The sequence below is a fragment of the Platichthys flesus genome, chromosome 10, assembly GCF_949316205.1.
Source record: "Platichthys flesus chromosome 10, fPlaFle2.1, whole genome shotgun sequence".
Taxonomy (NCBI): Eukaryota; Metazoa; Chordata; class Actinopteri; order Pleuronectiformes; family Pleuronectidae; genus Platichthys; species Platichthys flesus.
In genome coordinates, this window is record NC_084954.1 from 16,672,780 (window position 1) to 16,692,994 (window position 20,215).

At 42.2% G+C, this 20,215-nt stretch overlaps 1 protein-coding gene across 1 annotated transcript; it reads left to right on the forward strand.

Moving 5' to 3' along the window:
• Nucleotides 1-17,461: 17,461 nt before the first annotated feature.
• On the forward strand, nucleotides 17,462-20,215 carry six6a (SIX homeobox 6a). The gene is made up of 2 exons (XM_062397414.1): nucleotides 17,462-18,352; nucleotides 19,468-20,215. The coding sequence occupies exons 1-2, from the start codon at nucleotides 17,781-17,783 to the stop codon at nucleotides 19,631-19,633; spliced, it is 738 nt and encodes a 245-aa protein (XP_062253398.1). The 5' UTR covers nucleotides 17,462-17,780; the 3' UTR covers nucleotides 19,634-20,215.

Here is a 20,215-nt window from a genome sequence, read left to right on the forward strand (position 1 = left end):
ACTTTGCATTACATTTACAGTATCCTATGTAAACAGCATTCCCTATTATACATAATACAAATACCATGTGTTTAGTTATTGAGTATTAAGATTTTGTTTATTCTCGTGGGTTTGTGTTTATTCTTATAGTTTAATCTCAGTAATTTTTTTAATGCAATTTCCCAAAACTATTTATTCTTCTTATCGATTTTGTATTCAAATTTACCGAGATCTTATATTTGAACTAATCAGAATTCAACACTTTTCAAACCTGACATAAAATGTCTGGTTGAAACCTTATCACAGTTAGAACATTTTCAAAGTTGAAATTATCAGTTAACACATTGTAATGTTTCATTCGGCAGAGATTAATTGAAAAATGTCATAATTCAGAATAGACAAAAGCTACATAGTGAAAAGGAGATCAGCAGCGCAGGGAAATTACAGATTTGGTTTGATAACTATAATGATTTATTTGTCAGAAAACATAGAAAGTGAATTTGGTGAAAATTGCTTCAGTAGTTTTTGCCTAATCCTGCTAACAGATAAACAGACAAACAAATTGGCACGGTGTAAACATTACCTCCTTGGTGACAAATGGCCCTTGGTAAAAAAAAAACTCACACATAAATCGAAAGAGGTTCTTCTTCAATTTGACTTCCTGTCTTGTTCCTCTATATTGTTGGTGTAATAACACTGTGTGGGTTTATGGGGTGGGCAGCCGGCCACCAGCCGCACAACAAGAGCACAGTCCCTTTTCCTCCTGCATGCACAGCAGCAGCAGTCATTAAGGCATCTGAACATGACTTTCCTGTCCAAAGAACTACTTTCTGCTTGTCAATGATGATTCCTCTCATTTGGCCACAGCTCTCTTTGCTGCTTTTGTGAAAGGGTTTCCCCTCATTCACTACCATCCATGAGGGGAAATGACTTGTTTTGGGTCGGTGCCTCGGTCATATAAAGACACAAGTGTTATTGCCCTGTCTGCGGCTCGCACACAAACACAATTCATCAACAGGTGTGAGCAGGAGTATTTGCTGTCTGCAGAGGGATGGTACTTTATGAGTGTGTGGGGTGAACAAAAGTGGCTGGCGAGGGGGCATTCAGTCTGAAGGAGGATTTCCCCACTCAGAGAGGACGGCCTTGATACAGCTGCATGTGCAGAAAATCTATAACTATACTACCTATGACTTAAATGCTCCACAACGATCTATGGGAATTGAAAATCTGTAAATAAAAAAATCGAAAAAGCCGTAATATTTAAGGTTCACCTTCAAGTTTTGTTTCTATGTAAGAAGTCCACAAATGGAAACTGATTGTATGTTTTAATATTTTTTAAGTATATTAAATGCAGCCTCGCAAAGGCAACAAAAACTTGTCTTTCCCAATGAACGGCCACAAAAGGAGAAAATGTAAGTACCACACATGCACTGAAAACCGTTCATGTTAAATCTTAACACACACTTTGAGGAAAGATTGAAGTTGCAGCTTCGGCTTTGTGAAGGTGTGACTTGAATTTGGGAGGAGGATAATAAGGACGGCAGATAAAGCCTTATTAGTGGTAGGTTGATTTGTAATGATGGGATGCTTGGCCTTGCCATCAGCAATATTTGATGTATTTTTTTTTCCTCCAACATAATGCCTCGATCCCCTTGAGGGATGTTTTATGTAAAATATGCTTTTTGTACCCAGGAAAGACATTTAATCAAGATTAACCTTGGTATTTTAGTAGCCAGTGGTCTAGCTTTGTGAGGTTTCATAATGGAAGACAATTAAGCACTACTCTCAGTGCAGGGGGATCTGCTCTTGTGAAAAAAATATTTATTTTTGGCAGGTTTTTAAAGTGTGTGAGGAGGGAAAATTTCTTTTTCTTTTTCTTTAAATTGAGTTCTGATGGATAACGAAGCCTGTAACCTGTCAGTTGACTTTTCTGCTACATCTACGATTATTATTATTTTAAAACTATCAACAAACGTTATCATGAAGGTTATTTCATCATAAAGTAAAATGATAAAAAAAAACTGCCATATATTGATATCAAGGCCAGTGGTTTATCGTGATTTGTCCGTTTAGTTTGGATTCATTTTCTTCCTCTCCGCTAGTTTATGCTGAACCTTAACTTTTAACGTTTTCTATTTCAGCGCAATACTCCACGACACATGCAGGGATCCTAACTTCATCCAGCAAAATGATCTGTTTTTGTCCAGAATACTTCACCTTTATTTTGACATACTTTAATCAGTACTTGTAGCAGCCATTAGCCTGCTGGAAACGTGGCAGCAGGGGAGCACTGCTCTTGTGAGGGTTCATTCATGGTTTTCAGAGCATGGCAAACTCGAGTATCCTCACATTGTCCGCTAAGAAAGTGCAGAGAAAATAGTTTTCCTGGGTGGTCCAACTCATTAATACACTCTGCGCCTGTTGATTTACGGCTCGCGGTTCAACTGCTGCCAATTAACGTGAAAACCAGATTTTTTGTTTAAAAGAAGAAGAGGAAGAGGAGGAAGAGGAGAGAGTTTCCTCCCACTGGTACAAAACTGCAGTCAGAATGAGCCTAACCCTCCACATTAAGGTAGGACTTCACAAACTTTATGAAACATTCAGCGACCATATTAAAGCTACAGGTTAGCGTGTAGCATGATGCTAATGTAAGCTAATTCAGAGCTGACGCTGTAGTGTTAGCTGTGGTGAGGCCTTCTCAGCTGATTCAGGTTTATTAATTACATTTAATTTAATTTTTTTCCGTTTTATTTACTCTTTTGTTTGTATGTTTTTTGTTTGTTTGTTTTCCTCTGTTGCTCATTTGAGAATTAAAAAAAACCTAACATGTAAAGCATGAAGGCTAATAAAGAGATTAGTTTATTCATTTAAGCAAAATGACTCACTCACATGAATAAATTTGGCCTTTAAAAATAAATCATCTCCTCCAGCTTTGTTAAATTTTTCGTTTCTTTTCATTTTAAAATGAATGTCTCGATAAAATATCAGTTTATTACTCTGAATTATATCTAGTTAATAGGATTGGATGATGTCATTAATATTAATAATGTATATAAAAAGGGTTTGCTTGGTTTGTTGTTTGCATCAGCCTGACTATCATAGATGTATTATTCTTATTAATCAACACAACTTTATTGATATCAGTTAAAGGTAGTTGGTCAAGTCTTTTAAGTTTATGGGCTGTATACATTTTTTTTGTTGTAAATTAATCAACTTACATCTCATCAAACAACAACAACACACATATATATAAACCAAAACGACCTAAATGATATTTGCAATTAGGATAAGATCAAATAGGATGTGTTTATGGTCGAAGTTGTTAAACTTAAACAAATTAGTTTTTGATTATCTTATGAAAAGCACCAATAAAAAAAAACAAAAACGATCAAGTTTAAGGTAAATTATATTTCACTCCTCTAATATTGACTCAATGGAGGCCATGCAGAGGAAAGCATTGCTGAACTGCAGCCACGTGTCTGAAGAAAATAGCAAAGCTCAGTAAAGTTAACTCAAAGTTTTTAAATTAACCGTCATATCCTCCTGCTGACCCAAGCTCACTGTTTGCTTCATCAGATACACACTTTTGTTTTGTTACTGAGGTTTTATCTTTAAGCTGTTGTTTCACATTCTGTGTCTGGGTGTTTGTGAGGGGATTATTCTCTCTTTTTTTGTTTGCGTTCATCCCACTAAAATCAGCAGCTGCCAGTCGAGGTCGTGCACTGGTGCACCGTACCCCGTGACCTTGTCAAAAGTAATCACCGTGGTAACACAGGGCTGTAGTTTCCCTCTCATCTTAAGACATAATCTCTTTAATTGGTGTCAGAGTTGGGGTCCTTATGGTGAAAGTCCTGAAAATACCCACGGAGACAGACACGCTCACTTGTTGACACTTAAAAAAACACACACCCAAATGAAACGGAGGCCTCGTCAGTGTGGTGCTGAAACTTGTTAATCTATAGTGGGAGGTGGAGGGGGTGGGGGTGTTAGCGCGGGCCCTCTAGCCACTCCAGGCTGACAGGATCTTTCGTCTTAAGTCAGTCCCGTCTGACCCCTCAGACTGTTCAACCCTTCCTCTTTACACCTGCAGACTCACTGCTCACCAGGCCGGATGACAGAGGAGATTTCACTCTCCCTGTGCTCATCAGAGTGTGACATTTCATCTGTTAATATGACTAGGGGTAGGGCAGCAGCTCCCATTTATATTCACTTTCAGTTCACCTATTATTTGCACTCCGACCGTTCCAGTCAGACAACAGTGAAAGTTGTCGATTGTTATTTCCCAGAGCTCAAAGTGACGTCCTCATATAGTTTGTTTTGTGTGTTAAGCTCTCTAAAATAATATTAGTGCATTGTTATGTTTGTGTTAGGCAGCCAATCCACCTTAGACAACAATAACAAAAATTCTGAAATTAATCAGACTCTTCCTGATTAAAGGTCAATCTATCAATTAAATAGCTAATCATCTTATCTCCAATGATGTGGTGATGAATACTGGTAGATGATAATGATTTTGTTATACTTTCTAAGTAAAAAAAAAATGTTGGGAATATCTCTGGTGGCTTAAAACTATCTTTGGTAATGTTGCAAATCACTGAGCGGAACCATTTAATTTTTGTCTGAATTTAATGAAATACTTAGATTTTCCAAGCTGGAAAGGGTAAAAACAGACATTCCCATTTTCTGATTTTACCCATAAGTGTTTATTATGTGCTCATATAGCAATGATTCCTGCAGCCTAGGGCAAAAGTCCTGCAGAAAATCAACCTTTTGCATGATGGTTATAATGCAGGTGTGGATTCAACTTTATGTCATTTTATTCGTTGCATATTAAGTCTACGCTAATTAATTTAAATGCAGTGTACAAAATATAAGAAACAGCCTTAAACCTCAAGCCCACATTGAGGTATTTGCTATATATAGAAAAAAACCTGAATTCATTCTACATAATAAATCTATGAAAACAGGTCAGTGGTTACCGTGCTGGGGGACGTTCTCACACGTGAGAACATCTTTTTTTTTTCAATAACTAGAGGCCGTATCATGAATGACTTTGGTGTTGCACCTGCAGAAAAAGATGTTGTGGTTTTTCGGGCGAAGGCCGCTGTTCTCTGTCGGGGTCAAATGAGTTGACCTCACATCCAGACCTCCTGCATGAAAACCTAGAGAATACACTTGAATATCAGTGAGTAGAGTGCAGCCCGGGTTTCTTCTTCACTGCGACCTCTCAGCAACCTGACGCCTTATCGAGGGAGATGATGGTGAAAACGGATCACTGACTTAAACCAATTAAATCAGTGGATAGAACAGGGAGGGGGACAGCGAACCTTGAAGGATTTGAAGACAGCTTCTGACCATCTGACAGAAATCATCAGAGAATTTAAAACCTACAAAAACAGAAGCCCTGGAGTAGGCTATTTTTAAATGAAACACATTTTCGCAATTAAACAATTTTTTCCACCAGCTTAAAGTAATTTTAAATATCAGTTTTTCAAGTTGATACCCACTTGAATGATACTCACCTTTACCACAGGCAAGCAGAGATGGGGGGGAGGGGAAAGGCAGGTGAATGTGGAGAGCACACGTTAATAACAGAGGAAATTGGGGGCTAAAAAGTGCAAATAATTGCTGAATGTGAATGTGTGCATTGAAGCACTCCTTTGGGTGCTAGCCCCGAAGCTCCCGCTATTGGTCCGTTTCGCTGAAGTAGCACCAGGAATGCTAACCTTCTCAATGCTTCGCAACTCTGGGATCACATTGGTACTGCTCCCATTTGTGTATTTGTGTGCCCTACTGTCATTATCCTTCTTCAGGGGAAAACTCATTCTAGCATACGCTCCCACCCTGTAATGAACAGAGTCTACATATTTATGTTTTTTTTTACAGCGAACACTTGAAACACAAGAGGGGTAAAGTAAAGAGTGGGGAGGTCTTTGGACCATTTTCAATATTTCCCCCCTCTGTGCCCAATAGGGCAAGTGAGGGGTTGCTTCTTTACAATGATCAGGTGACCAGGGGGAAATAGTGTGGCCTTAATAAGCCCAAATTAAAAAAGAACATCATTTTCATTATGCAGTCAAACACAATTACAAGCAAATGTTTTCTCTGTGGAGCTGCCCGTGCTTTCAGGGTCTTTGTCCCCCGCTCCTTAGTGTGTGCAGAGAAAGGCCCCGGTGGTCAATGGGCAGCTGAGTGGCGTGTTCAGCGGAGGCCCACATCCTTAGCCCCCAGCGCAGAATGCGTTTTGTTAGAAGAGCAGCCATACATTCTGAGCAGATTTGTTGAATTAGAGAGCGCAGCGGGAGACAGGGGAGCGGGGGGTAAGTGATGGGGAGGACTTGTTGCTAGGTGACTGACATACAACTGCAGCATGCCAGTTTTCAGAGCCTGGCACTCCTTGTCTGTTTTCCTTTTTGTTTTGTTTTGTTTTCCTTATCACTCCCCTCCACCTCCGCCTCCCGTCCCTGCTCCACCCTCCCCATCAATTCACTTGTCTGGCTCCCCTTGTTGCTGAAGTGTGGATAATAAAATGAAGAGAAAACACACAAAACAGGGTGAATCATGGAGGATTCTACAGTACACCTCTAGCACCTATTAGAACCTAGTCATCAGCTTTTCAACTGTGTTGATACTTAAAACCCCTCACTGCTGCTGAGTGTTGCAGGAAAAGAAAAACACTTTTATGGGAGAAAGTAGAGGTGGATCCCCTTTTTCTAATCTGCTAGTTAGTATAGAATGTGACATAAAGCATTAGCCTCAGGGAGACACTTTGCGCTATCAGCAAAATAAATAAATAAATAAAATCTTCTCATGGGGCGGGCAGGCAGAATTTTTCTTCTTCCTGCAGGCATCGCTGTTTGAGTTTGAGCCATTTGAAAGCAATGTTGTGTTCCAAATCTATATAGTGAGATTACTAAATGAGATGTGTTTATTTTGAAACGATCGACTCCCTCCTAATACCAATGCACAGTATATTAACTACAGCCGATATGTTCATTATTTATATATTTCTGACGGACTCTTTGGATTTTCCTGAGCACACACTTCCTTCTGCACATCTCCTCATTCAATAAGTGTCTTGTCTTTCTCCTGACGGCCTGACTTAGCAGTATGGCCACTTACCTTGTCAACCCAGTCAGTGCATGTCAAGCATCTCAGCCCCTTTCAGAGGACCATGTGCAGACAGAAGTTAAGAACCTGGTAGATGGAAGAGAAGAGCTTATAGTCCAAGGCCGTTTATTCTATATAATTTTATGGGCTCTTTTTATCACAAATAATTTAGTTTAATATCAAGCTACACTGCTTTGTTGTAGAGTGATTTAAGCTTGATTATTTGCTGATTATTTGCACAGCAGAAGAATCAACATTCAGGTTTAAGAGTAAGTCACATGCATGATAGACATGACGCTTTATGTATTTTATTGACATTTATAGGCACATAATATTTGCTCTTGTGTCTACAAATGTCCTCAAACATAGCGACTGCGGCTGCTGGTGCTACCGATTGTGGAGAGGCAGTGCCTGCACACTTTGTCTCTCCGCTTGTCTGAAAACGTATTACACATTTCAAGAATTAGATTTTTTTTCCCCCCCCAGTCATCTTTGAACATCACATATTCCCCTTCGGTTTCACATTTATTTGAAGCTCTGTCTGAAGGTCAAAACCAAATACACTCAAACGAAAAAGCCATTGTTGATCTGTGTCTCCACCTCATGCCTCCCAATTCCTTTTCACCAAGAAAGCATCTTTCTTTCTTTGTGCTGCCAGAGGCTTATGAGACTATCAGGGCACAGGTGTGCCCTGAGGAAAATTCCCCTGCTCTCTCTAAAGCTGTATTATTCAGCACAAGGCCATGACAGTCAGGATTTCTAAAAGCATCTGGAAGATGGTAAATGGTGATGCTCAAAACTGTCAGCAAACCACCAATTTACAAAAAGAAGAAAGATACTGTATACAATAGCCATCCTTTATATGTGGGAGGATAGAGAGAATGTCTGGAGCAAGATACAGGCACGCACTTAAATATCTCCTGGATACAGTCCGTCTTGTGTTTTCCTGAGAAGCTTGTTAATGTTGCTATTGATAAAACATGTGAATCCTGGTCTCAATACAACAGCAATTTATCTGGACTCTTAAACCTGTCGAGACGATGCTGCTGCTGCTAGTTTCAACAACATTATAAAGAGGTGAAAACACTAATTGGACATTTTATAATCCCTTTAATCCCATTTTTCAGCTTCAGTTTAATTCAATGCATTTCATTAACACATATGATTTTGATATTTCTTGTACATTAAATATGAATTTGTGAATAGACCAACATGAAGTTATTCAGTATATTAAATGTTCAATAAATTAAATATTCAAATGATTACACTTTAAAGACATCTGGCACATCAATTAATAATAAACAAATATAAAGCTATAAGAATTCATATTATATCTTTCATTGCCTTGACTTTTTTTTCATGTTTTATAGTTAGATAAGTAGTTCAAGTTGTAAACATTGATTTCAGCCCATCGGGATGAAGATAGTGATGCTTTGTGTTTGACGATAGTGTTTTGTGTTTACGTGTGGGTCCACCTGTTTGTCTGAACAGGTGTGAGTGTGACTCTGGCAAAGAAAGAGCAGCTATGATCAGCTCAGCTCAAAGCATCACACACTTGGCCCGGCTCCATACAACTCCCGAGCTAAGATGGTATTAACACTGTCTCCGATTTTACTGGCTCAGCCTCACCCGCCGCTGTCAGGGCTGATGTGCCGCAGCGTGCCAAAATATTTGGCAGGACCTTAATGGAACTGGATGCTGATGAGGCCATTGACAAACTTTTTTCACATTCATGAACAATTGCTCGACTTTCACATCAGGAGTTTTGCTATTGATATCTTTCTATCATGAGTGAATCCAACTTTTGCATCTAATTCCAATGTGGATTTCTTTTTTTTAAACTGACTGAAATGGAAATGTTAATTGCTCCAAACTACTAAGGCTGGTTTCAGCACATCCCCACAGCTGACCCTCTACAATAACTCACAAATTGGATTATTTATTATAACACATCCTCTTCTTTCCTGTGACCCAACATCGAAAAAAAACATCCATTGTTTACTCTGGTGTCTTATATCTTGCTCATTTACATTGACCCGAATTCCCAGCGTGTCTGTTAAGAATGATTTAATCTTCCCTGGCAGGAGCACCCACAGCTCCCCTCTGCTTACCCTCCAAACATGCATTTTTAATCAGTATATTAAGATGTCACATAACAGTCTGAGCTCATCAGCAGTGCCGCTGGCCATAGCAGATATGGATTCAGCTGTTTAAAGCAGTATTAGACCCTGGCTGCCGGCAGTTAGGGAGTAATCACTGAATGATGATGTGTAAAATGTATTTTTCCTTTACGAGAGCTATACCAAGGGTCGCAATTCAACTGCAAATAAAACGTAATCTTGGTGTCTGTTTAAAGGGAATCGCAGGATGTTCAGGATCAGCGTTTGGCGGAGAAGTGCACAGACCAGTGAGGAAATCATTTGACTCATCTTCTCAAGGTCCCTGAAATCTCCACAGGGCCTCGTCCTTGTAGTGCAAGACTGCTGATGCCACACGGTGCACTGAGAGGGCTGTGCACGGTTAAATATCTGAGTATGTGTGAGTGGCAAAAGCGAGATGACTCTCAGCCTGTCAGTTGTGTTTGGCGTCGCGGCATCAAGCAGGGACCTGCTCAGTGACACGGGGTAACTCAAGCAATGACATGAATACACATATACTCTCCCTGTCTCTGCACTGCTTGCATCGACCTCCCTTGCCCATGACACACACACACACACACACACACACACACACATACACACACACACACAAACACACACACAGACACACACACACACACCCAGGGAGAGATAGCCCTGTCTGCAGTCTCCTGTCAGAGGCATCACCCTGTAGGTACAGTGGTGATCTTTGTGCACACACAGATCAGGCAGCTTGCCAGCTCTGCCTTGTCCTGTCTCTACCTAGATGACTCTCTTCATCCTAATGAGCTCTGTCAGAATGGCATTTGACATAAGCCATCAATAAAGCACAGCTGACAGACATAAAGAGTCTGGAAACCCAGGATTTCCCCGGCCTCTGCCCCTTGCAGTGGAAAATGTTCTGAAAAATCTGAGTTGAACCTCGGCTTTCAATTTGAAGTATTATGACGCTCATATTTTGAGCTGATACAATTTGAGGGAGTGCTGACGTACTACAAGCATGAGCATTATCTTTATTTCTTTTAAATAACCTTCTTAAATGTTGAAAATCATCACTATTATATCTTCATTCTAAAACTTGAATTTGATGGATCACAAAATATGCAAATAATGTCATATTCAATAGACACAAAGTAGAACCGTGTGCGTATAGCTTTAAGTCGTCCAGGTCATGTTTACCCAAGACTCAACTTTTTTCAGGGTGTAACTGTGCCGCATTGTGTGTGAAAGCTCTCCTTCACATATAAAAACTCTACATTTACTAAACATTTCTGCTCTGTGGGCACTAATGCACCTGAAGGAGGCTTTTCGATCCTCATAGTGTGGGAGAGTGTAATGCATAGATGAATGTACCATTTACTATAAAGTAATCCTGAGCTCAGGGTGAAGTCAGCGCACTATGAGGGGATGGATGAATCATTCCCCAGAGCTAATAGACACGATCCAGGCTTCGCCTTTGTTTTCTCTCACAAATTGCCTGAAGATGTATGAGTTGTTGTTAGTGGCAATACATAGAAATAAAGACATGAAATTAATCCAGCGTCCCATATTTGTACTGTACGAGAAGGAAAACTGTTTATTTTTGTACCCCCATACTATGTATTAAAACACAAGCATCCTAAAGAGACCATGTAAAGGTCACTGTCGAAAAAGGCTGCGATAGTGCAAACAAAAGAGCAAAGCCTCTTGCTAGAAGAGACATTTATTGACAGTCATCTGTGTGGTTGTGTGTGTGTATGTGTGTGTGCGTGCGTGCGTGTGTGTGTGTGTGTGCGTGCGTTTGTGCGTGTGTGTGTGTGTGGTGGGGTGGATTAGGAGAAGCAAAGGCTCTTGTACAATGTGAAGTGGAGGTGAGGCCCAGGCGGCATTGCCGGGCATTGTGACCTGTGCCCTGACTCACGCATCATGTAGCTCCCTGGCGCCAGAGGACGTCCTGACTGTGATGAGTTTTGACTCCTGTCACCTTTGGGTGTCGTCAAGATCCTCTGACATGGGCATGGATTTTTTCTATTTTTTTTCCTTCGCTTTCCAGACAGAATCAAGACACCAGGAAACTGGGAAAAAAATAGGTTTGCTCCTGTCACACAGTGAACTGAATAACTCCGAAACCCCTCAGAGATCCATTCTCTTTAGAATCCTCCTTTAATACCGGATAATGGTGTAAGAAATTCAGTCAGAAACTTTCTTAGTGCTCATGTCTAGTATTTTTTAAACGTTATATAAAATTGCACTCGCACTCTTTTTTCTATTTCAAGCCTGATCCATTGTTAACTGTTTGTTAGTAGATGAAATAAAGAAAGGGAGACCGAGATAGTGTGTGAGTGGCAGCAGAGGAGTCTAAGGCCCAAGCATTCAGTCAACCCACCTGTTTGACAGTAGCAGTGTCACTGAAAAGGTATTTTTTCTTTAGTTTGTTAAATATCTGGTCATGAGACACTCGGACTTGACAACTAGACCATTATGTGAGGTGTTAGAACGTTTTGATATGGAATTGATTTTTGGACGGCTTGCTTTTCATCAACCGGTTCTCCGCGGTTGCAGTTCACTATGACTGGAAACAAGGGAGTGATTGCAAAGGAAAACACACCACTGGATGTTAAAATTCATGTATGTTTTGTATGCTGGAAAAATCACTTACTGTTGTGTTCAATTTCAATTTGAAGAGTGCCCTATATATAACTGCATGAGTGTAGGATTCGGTGATCATAATTACAAGGCTGGCATTTTAGCGCTTACATAGAAACGCTGCCTACTATCGCTTTGTTGTGCGAGTGCTATAGGTGATGCATACATTTGTTCATTTGTTTGCAATTTCTGCTCCTCTATTGCTCTGCCTCTTGCACAAACACTGGTAAGCAGGCAATGTGCAACGCGCACTCTGCTTGGTTTCATTTAGCCCTCTATCTGGCCAGAAATTGAAGGCCTTCAAGAGAGGAATGGATGTAATAATTGCATGCACTCTATAACATGCTCCATGAAATGTGTTCTCTCGCTTACATTTACAACCAGCGGGTAAGACGAAACATGGAGATTCTGGGAAAACCTTGGACACCAGATCTCACTAATTATGCTGCGTGACAATAGGGAGATTCAATGAAGTTGCATTTACAGGCCACGGATGGTTGATAAAGCCTGTTGTAATATGTATGAGCACTGCAGAGATTTACACAAGAAGAAATGCCTTTGACCGAGCTGTAATGGCACTCCTGCTTTTGTAAGTCCTTGCCACGCACATAACGCAGTCGTGCGTTGGTAAAATGACTCTTTTCACGGCAGCGTTGGGAATGTACACTCCAGTATACACTCTGCTGCTGTGTCAAACTCTGTATTGACATAGGCATTATGGAATTACATATTCAGGACATCATGCTAGTGTGAATTGGCTTAGTGTATACAGTTTCTAGTATCAAGTGCACTGATTATGGCAGACTGTGCTGTGTTGAATATGCCCTGCAAAACAAAAGCTTGGGGGGAGGAGTATGTGTGTCAGGGCACGGCTGGCCATGTGTGTGTGTGTGTGTGTGTGTGTGTGTGTGTTTGTGTGTGTGTGTGTGTGTGTGTGTGTGTGTGTGTGTGTGTGTGTGTGTGTGTGTGTGTGTGTGTGTGTGTGTGTGTGTGTGTGTGTGTGTGTGTGTGTGTGTGTGTGTGTGTGTGTGTGTGTTTGTGTGTGTGTGTGCCCCCACGCTGCAGTGTATTGGCTCTCCACTATCCATGTCAGCAGTGCTGAGTGACTGAAAGCCACTGGATTATGTACACTGGGGGCCAATGGGTCAGTGGATAAGAAGTCTTCTCTGTTACCACAAATCCACAGATTAAATGCAGCGTCAAGAGCTAGTGCCGCCTCGGGGGCAAATGGGCCTGAAAATACAACTCGCAGAGAGCTTTGACTTAACCCTTCTGTCACTGCGGAGCCACGAGACAACGTACAGGCGAAGTGACTCTTTAAGTCCCACTGCATGAGCCTGGCCTTTAAATACGTCCGGGTCATCCAGGGTTTACGGGTTGGTGTTACTGACATGATATCTTAATTGGAAAGTTAATCCCGCGCTGGGACAGCTAACTCTTTGGTTAAAACAGTCTGTCGCACACGGTAGAGTCAACTAAACGCTGAAGCCCGGCAGCTTGTGAACGTGCACAGTGATGTTTTTATCCCCCATCTTTGCCAGGCAGGAGTGCCTGCACACCCCGGGCAAACTAACAGTGTATACATTTACACTGTGGCAGTGTTTTACATCCCTGCCTGCCTCCTCTGGATGCTGTTCAAGTGTTCTGACCTGGGCTCTGTGGTTACACACACACAGGGTATTTGTAATAACAGAAGCGCTGTAACACTTTGGTGATATCAGCTCTGTGTTTCAAACTCGGATTGGAATTTGTGTGAGAAAAGCTTTTGCTGTGCCTGCCTGCATGTTTGCATATATTTCAGGAGGCTTATGAATATGAGGAGCAGCCGTGATGTGGGGGAGGGCAGATGGGGAGAGAAAGGTACTGTAGGTCTGCATGGGATAGTGGCAGGATGGCTGTTGGTGACAGACTCTTGTAGCGTCTCGTCTGCTCCACTGATCCTAGGGAATCTGGGTCATTTCCAGCCTGTTCACATGTAGCTGTTCCCCACTCCTTCCCTCCCTCTGCCCAGGGCGAGCTACGACCCAGCTACATGCTAATGATGACACAAAATAAATGTCTCTTATTGGATACTGAGTTGGAGCAATGTTGCACTACACCTCCGATCTGTCATCCATCTTTTTTTTGTTGTCACTGAGCTTCCACCTTGAGAAGCAGATATAAAGCTTTTTCTCTGTGGGAATAATCTGCAGCTAAATGCAGCGATGGATCTATATCAGCTGGTATTACTTCAACAGCAGCTACATAAGCTGCCGGCTACATAATGTCAGATAAATAAATGATGAATATTTTTGAAGGTTAAAGTTCATTCTCATTACTTGGAAACATCAGTTTACAAGACATTCACTTACAATTGGTGCATTTAGTTGCTGTCCTGGAGCCTTCAGTCATACCTCATGATCCTTAACAGCAGACGGACTTTGTCATGGTATAATTGAACATTTATATTTTTCTCAGCATTTATAAATATAAACTTATTTTAGAGAATTTTTTGCTTTTGATAAATTAAGAAATAAAATGCCCATGTCTAGCATCTTTAGCAAAACCTGACAACATGAACCTTATTGTTATTCAGCACAAAAAACTTGCTATTTATTTACTGACCATTATAATATTTACTGACAGCTATAATGGTAAATTTTTTATTGCAACTGCATGCTGTCATGGTTGTGCTGAATTGAAATTATGCAAATTTTGCTGATTAAGGTATGATAGTTTGGATTTTTACTGGCAGGTCTTCACACCCAGTTACTTCAATACTCTTTTTCGTCACTTAATCTCAAGATTACAATAATTTCAGTAAAAGGTTAGATAAAATGGACAAAAATAAATAAGGGATATCTAATTGAACTAATAATAATACTAGTAATAATATACCAGACTTAAATATCCCCCACATAATACTGACAATAATGCTAATCAATAGTGATAATATTGGTCCAGTATAGACAGCTTCAGTAGCGTTAATGTGACTGTAGTCTGACGGGAGACTGCTGGGCTGGGATCCATGTAACAAATGGACAAGAGACAGAAAAAATGTGTTGACGTTTGAATGAGTGGCTCTGTGCTCCTGCTGAATGTGCGGGGATATTGGTGTCAGGAGGCCCAGTATCTCCTGACACTGTGACACAGGCCCGGGCTCACTGAGACATACAGTAACCACTCCTGGAGATCACATGCAATATTTATCATAGGGGGGCATTGAATATTGAGGGGAAATTATGAGGCCTCAACCATTTGTAAAAAAAATATATATATATAAGAATAATAATAAGTGAATGAAAGGGGCCTTTTCATGAGGTCTTCCGCGAGATTATCAGCACAGAAATGCTGAATTCACTGGGAGAAATATTCTCCTGCTTCTTTTCGTTATTAATCTTTAAACAGCGCCTTAAAGGTAGACGTGTTGGTTACAGAGCACAGTCTGCGATTGTTATTTCCAGCCCACCGTTTAAAAGATCCACAACACGCCTATATTTTATTGATGCGCGCTTCTTAGGAAAAGGTATAGGACCGCTGCAGTGCTTGTAAATTTAGAATGGGACGGGGCAGCCTGCAGGGATGAAATATTTACAGGAGGCAACTGAATATTTCAGTCCGGCACCTTGTCGTCCGCCCTCGCATTTTACATCCACCGCTGCGTCCGGTGCAGGTTTTACACTCACTTATTTACCCATATTTACTCGCGTAATGCGCGTGCAGTGAGCGGCGAGCTGTGGTGGTTGTGTGTTCGTGCAGGTGCAAAACGGCCTCTCCCATTTACAAGACGCTGCAGCCAATGCACACGCCGAATTGTAAGAAGCGCACACGCGTCGTCTTTATTCTTGATTTGATTTCACATCTACTCTTACAACCTCGATAGTGGTGATGCGTCAGTCTCCGGCAGACCAGCGAGAGAATGAGCAGCTTCCTGTGCAGAAGGCATTCATAACCCCGCATCGAGAGTCTATAATTCATGCAAAAAAGAGCCCGAGGGAGATTTAGCTCCAGTGTGTGGTGCGTGCGTGCGTGCTTGCGCGTGAGAGAAAGAGAGCGAGAGAGAGAGAGACCACTGTGTGTATGTGTTAGAGAGAGAAAGGAGAGTAGGGAGGGGGGGGGGGGTCTGTGAAATTAATATCGGGCTTTTCCGTCAGAATGAACTTTACTACTGTATCCAGCCATGAAATAATCTGACCCGACACTTCAAACCATCTGCGCTATCTATCCGCCCTCTTATTTACTAAATCAGCCTGTGCACAAAACGGAGTGTGTCTGATACTAAAGCCGAGTAGCCTGGCAGTGCCATGATAATCCTATATACACACACAAACACACACACAAATGCAAGGAGCGTTTCTCTCCCCTGCTATGTCTAACAGCCAACACAGCCTGGGAGCAGCCTCCCCTACTGATGCTGTCGGTACTGATGCAACTTATATAGTAAATATATAGTCTACACGCACACACACACACGCACGCACACACATACGCACACACACACACACACACACACAGACACACACACGCACACACGCACAGACACACACAGACACAAGTCCTCTCCCCCGGCAACACCGTGTTTGGTTTGATTGAGAGGAAGCAAATTAATAAATAAAAAACATTTGGTGTTAAATTCATGCACATGCAGCAGCCTGCATAGAAATTTAAATTAATAGATGGAATTAATGAAGCACAGTAAATGTGCTGGGCCCATGAGCCGGATACTTTTTTTAAAAATAGCATTTATTCATGCCCCACATAAAAGAGCATGCATCATCACAACTTAGCCTCTAATATAATTCATTGTCATTCATCAATGAAGATTTAAAAAAAAACGAGGGGAGCCTTGACTAACTCTTCAAGGCTTTAAAACTGTGCCTCAGGCTGCAGGTTCACACTCGCAAATAAAGGCCATGATGAAGCCTTTCAAAAAACATGATTGCTTTAGTTTGATAACTTCGCCTATATAAGCCTACAAGGGATATTACATATATCTAAAAAGGTATACATGGCTATAAGCTGATATAATAAATCAATGCATGCAGATTGCATATAGAAGCAATGTGAATTTGGGATATAGGAATATGATAAGAGCATTAAGGGGCCTAATGAGCCTAGTAGATTAAAATAAGCGAGGTCAACAAGAATCATAATTCAGTAAATCAAGCCGAATATGAGCTGTGATAAAAATGTGCAGAAGCCAGTGTAGATGAATGATTGATCTCGGGGCGGGACAGAGTCGTTCCGCTGTCTGAAGAGCAGGAGACTGCTGAGCGTGTTTTCCTGCTTTGGCACTTGACCATTTACACTGAAGAGTCTTTCTTTAACACCGCCCGCCGCACAAAGGCGCGGGGTGTTCGGGGGCAGCTAAACGTTTGCAGACCGCGGAGCGCTAAAAAAGGTCAAAATGTTTGTATTCTTTTTGAAAAGGGAGGCGCACACATCTCCTTTCCGCCTGATTGGCCGGACTTGACAGTGATTGACGTGCAGCCATGGCAACCGGGCAGCCAATCTGCCAAGTCCAATAGGAAATCATCGGAGGGGGGCCTGACTGTCTTTTTCCTCCCCCCCTTCAAAAACACATCTCGGCTCGGGCTTTAATTCTTTCCCGCATCCCACCTTGAAAAATACATCGCGGCTCCGGCTTTAATTGTCTCGCACCTTCAGCCCTTTGCCAGCCAAGTTTGCCCGCAGCACGAGGATGCGGTAGCCGGCCCCCCGCGCACCGTCGTTCCTCCTCCGCGGCGCTCGCTGCTCGTTCACGGCTGGTCACTAGGCGGGTGCTACAACTTTGGGATTGCCTCGTTTTTCTCCGAGGGTGCTCTTGGATTTGCCTCGGCGCACGGAGGGAAGCAGCGGAGGACTCGACGCGGTGGAGAGAGGGCGAGCGGAGAGGAGAGGAGAGGAGAGAGAAAGGAGGGGGAGAGGGAAACAACAGGAGAAGCCTCCATGTTTCAGCTGCCCATCTTGAATTTCAGCCCCCAGCAGGTCGCCGGGGTCTGCGAGACCCTGGAGGAGAGCGGGGACGTCGAGCGCCTCGGCCGCTTCCTGTGGTCGCTGCCCGTCGCGCCGGCGGCCTGCGAGGTCCTCAACAAGAACGAGTCGGTGCTGAGGGCCCGCGCCGTCGTCGCCTTCCACACCGGCAACTACCGTGAACTCTACCACATCCTGGAGAACCACAAGTTCACCAAAGAGTCGCACACCAAGCTGCAGGCGCTGTGGCTCGAAGCGCACTACCAGGAGGCGGAGAAGCTGCGGGGACGCCCGCTTGGGCCGGTGGACAAATACAGGGTGCGCAAGAAGTTCCCCTTACCCAGGACCATCTGGGATGGAGAGCAGAAGACCCACTGCTTCAAGGAGAGGACCCGGCACTTGTTACGAGAGTGGTACCTGCAGGACCCGTACCCGAACCCCAGCAAAAAGAGGGAGCTTGCTCAGGCCACAGGACTTACACCCACACAAGTAGGAAACTGGTTCAAAAACCGCAGACAAAGAGACAGAGCGGCGGCTGCGAAGAACAGGTGAGCTACACGCGTCTGCTGCACGATGTGTGATGACTGCAACTGTAAACAAACGATTTTTAACGTCGTAGGATACAAACGATAATTAAAAAAAACACACACCGTGCATCTGGGCTCGATCTGTGCATCATGTAAATTAATACACTTTCAGTTTACTATAACAAATCCATGCCTTTTCCACGCTGCCTGCATGGAGCCATTCAACTCTGACATTTCTCTGCATATCACAATCATCCTCTAATCCCATTATCAGGGGTTTGTTTTTATTCTTTCGTCTGAACGCTGATCTCTGTGTCTGTGATGAAATTATATTTTATGGAGGATGAAATGCAAGAAAATGTCCAGTCAGCACTATTGTGACAATAACAAAGAAATATGGGAGAATAAAGCTCCTAATAAATGCTTTTATTCGTCCCTTTTTTGAATTACAATAATAAGGCCAATTTGAGCCAGATTAATTGATAGCCTATATCATTTATTATATTATATACATGTAGTTATTTTTATATTTGATTATTATGACACCCTATAGGCCAGTGGCTCTGTAACAACTTAAATGTGTTTTAACTGCCTGTTACAATAATAGCCACTGTGCTGAAAGGCCTGTTACGGTGTGGGTCGAGGTCACACTGTTGAATTAATATAGCTGAAATAGCCTATAATCTTCCAATAGGCACTTACAGTGAATGGTGTGAATTACTGTGATCTTGGGGAAATGGCAGTATTTGAAATCTTCCACAGTTGTATTATTATATTGCTGATAATATGTGATCTTGCTGTGTTACAATTATTTGAAATGTACCATAAAATTGCTAGTTGTTTGGGATATTTTCAAACATGCACTCCTCAATCTAATGCAATGCAATGAAATATATTAGTGAGAGTTAAAATTAAAAAAGAGGTTGAATTTATTTCAACCATTGTTCCAAGGAAATTCTTTAGACAGCTCATTTTTAAGGGTGGGGGCAGAGGAAAATATCTAGGAGGCTGTTGTGCAACTATAAATCCTTCATTCTTTATTTTTAATTTCCATGCAGTTGTCTGGAGGGTAAACAATGAAAAGACCAAGCATTCTGCAGATTTTCATTTTCATTCTCGTGTTCACGTCTCTCCAGGCTCCAGCAGCAGGGCCTGTCCGGCGGCTCGGTTCGCTCCCTGGCGGACGAGGACGGCACCGTGGACCGCCTGGGGAACTCGTCCAGTCCGGAGGCGAGTCTGTCCAGCAAGGCGGCGGCCTCGGCCATCTCCATCACCTCCAGCGACAGTGAATGTGACATCTGACACGGCCCCGGTGTCGATGAAGTGAAGAGGGACTCGAGTGAAAGACAATCTAATAAAAACGAGTCATAGTGCCTGCGTTGAGTTAAAACACAAAACACACACCCACACATCACGCACACACACAGACACACTCACACACACTGATACTGACTGATGCCAAAACGTGATGGGATCTGACAGTGCGTCCTTATCCGGTTCTGGGCCTGTACACCTTTGGTTGCGTTTCACCCACGTGTGGATAAACTGAACTTAACACGGACCAGACATATTTTACGGACTAATCGCTAAACCGACGCCCGGAGAAGAAACGTAAAATAAGAAGAAAAAGGAAATCAACAACAACAACAAAAAAAAGGGGGATGAAGGCATCCGAGCGCCTAACCTACTGTTCTCTGTGGGTATTTCATGTTGAAAAAAAAAAGAACTGTGATATTTTTACTTTACTTTCAAAGTTTTATAAATAATGTTTATTTGCCTATTTAAAAAGAAACGATCTGCTCTGTCTCTTCGGATTTCATATTCATTTGCTTGGTGTTTTTAATACTTGTTGAGCATGCGCGCTTTAGTGAAAATGTGTTTCCG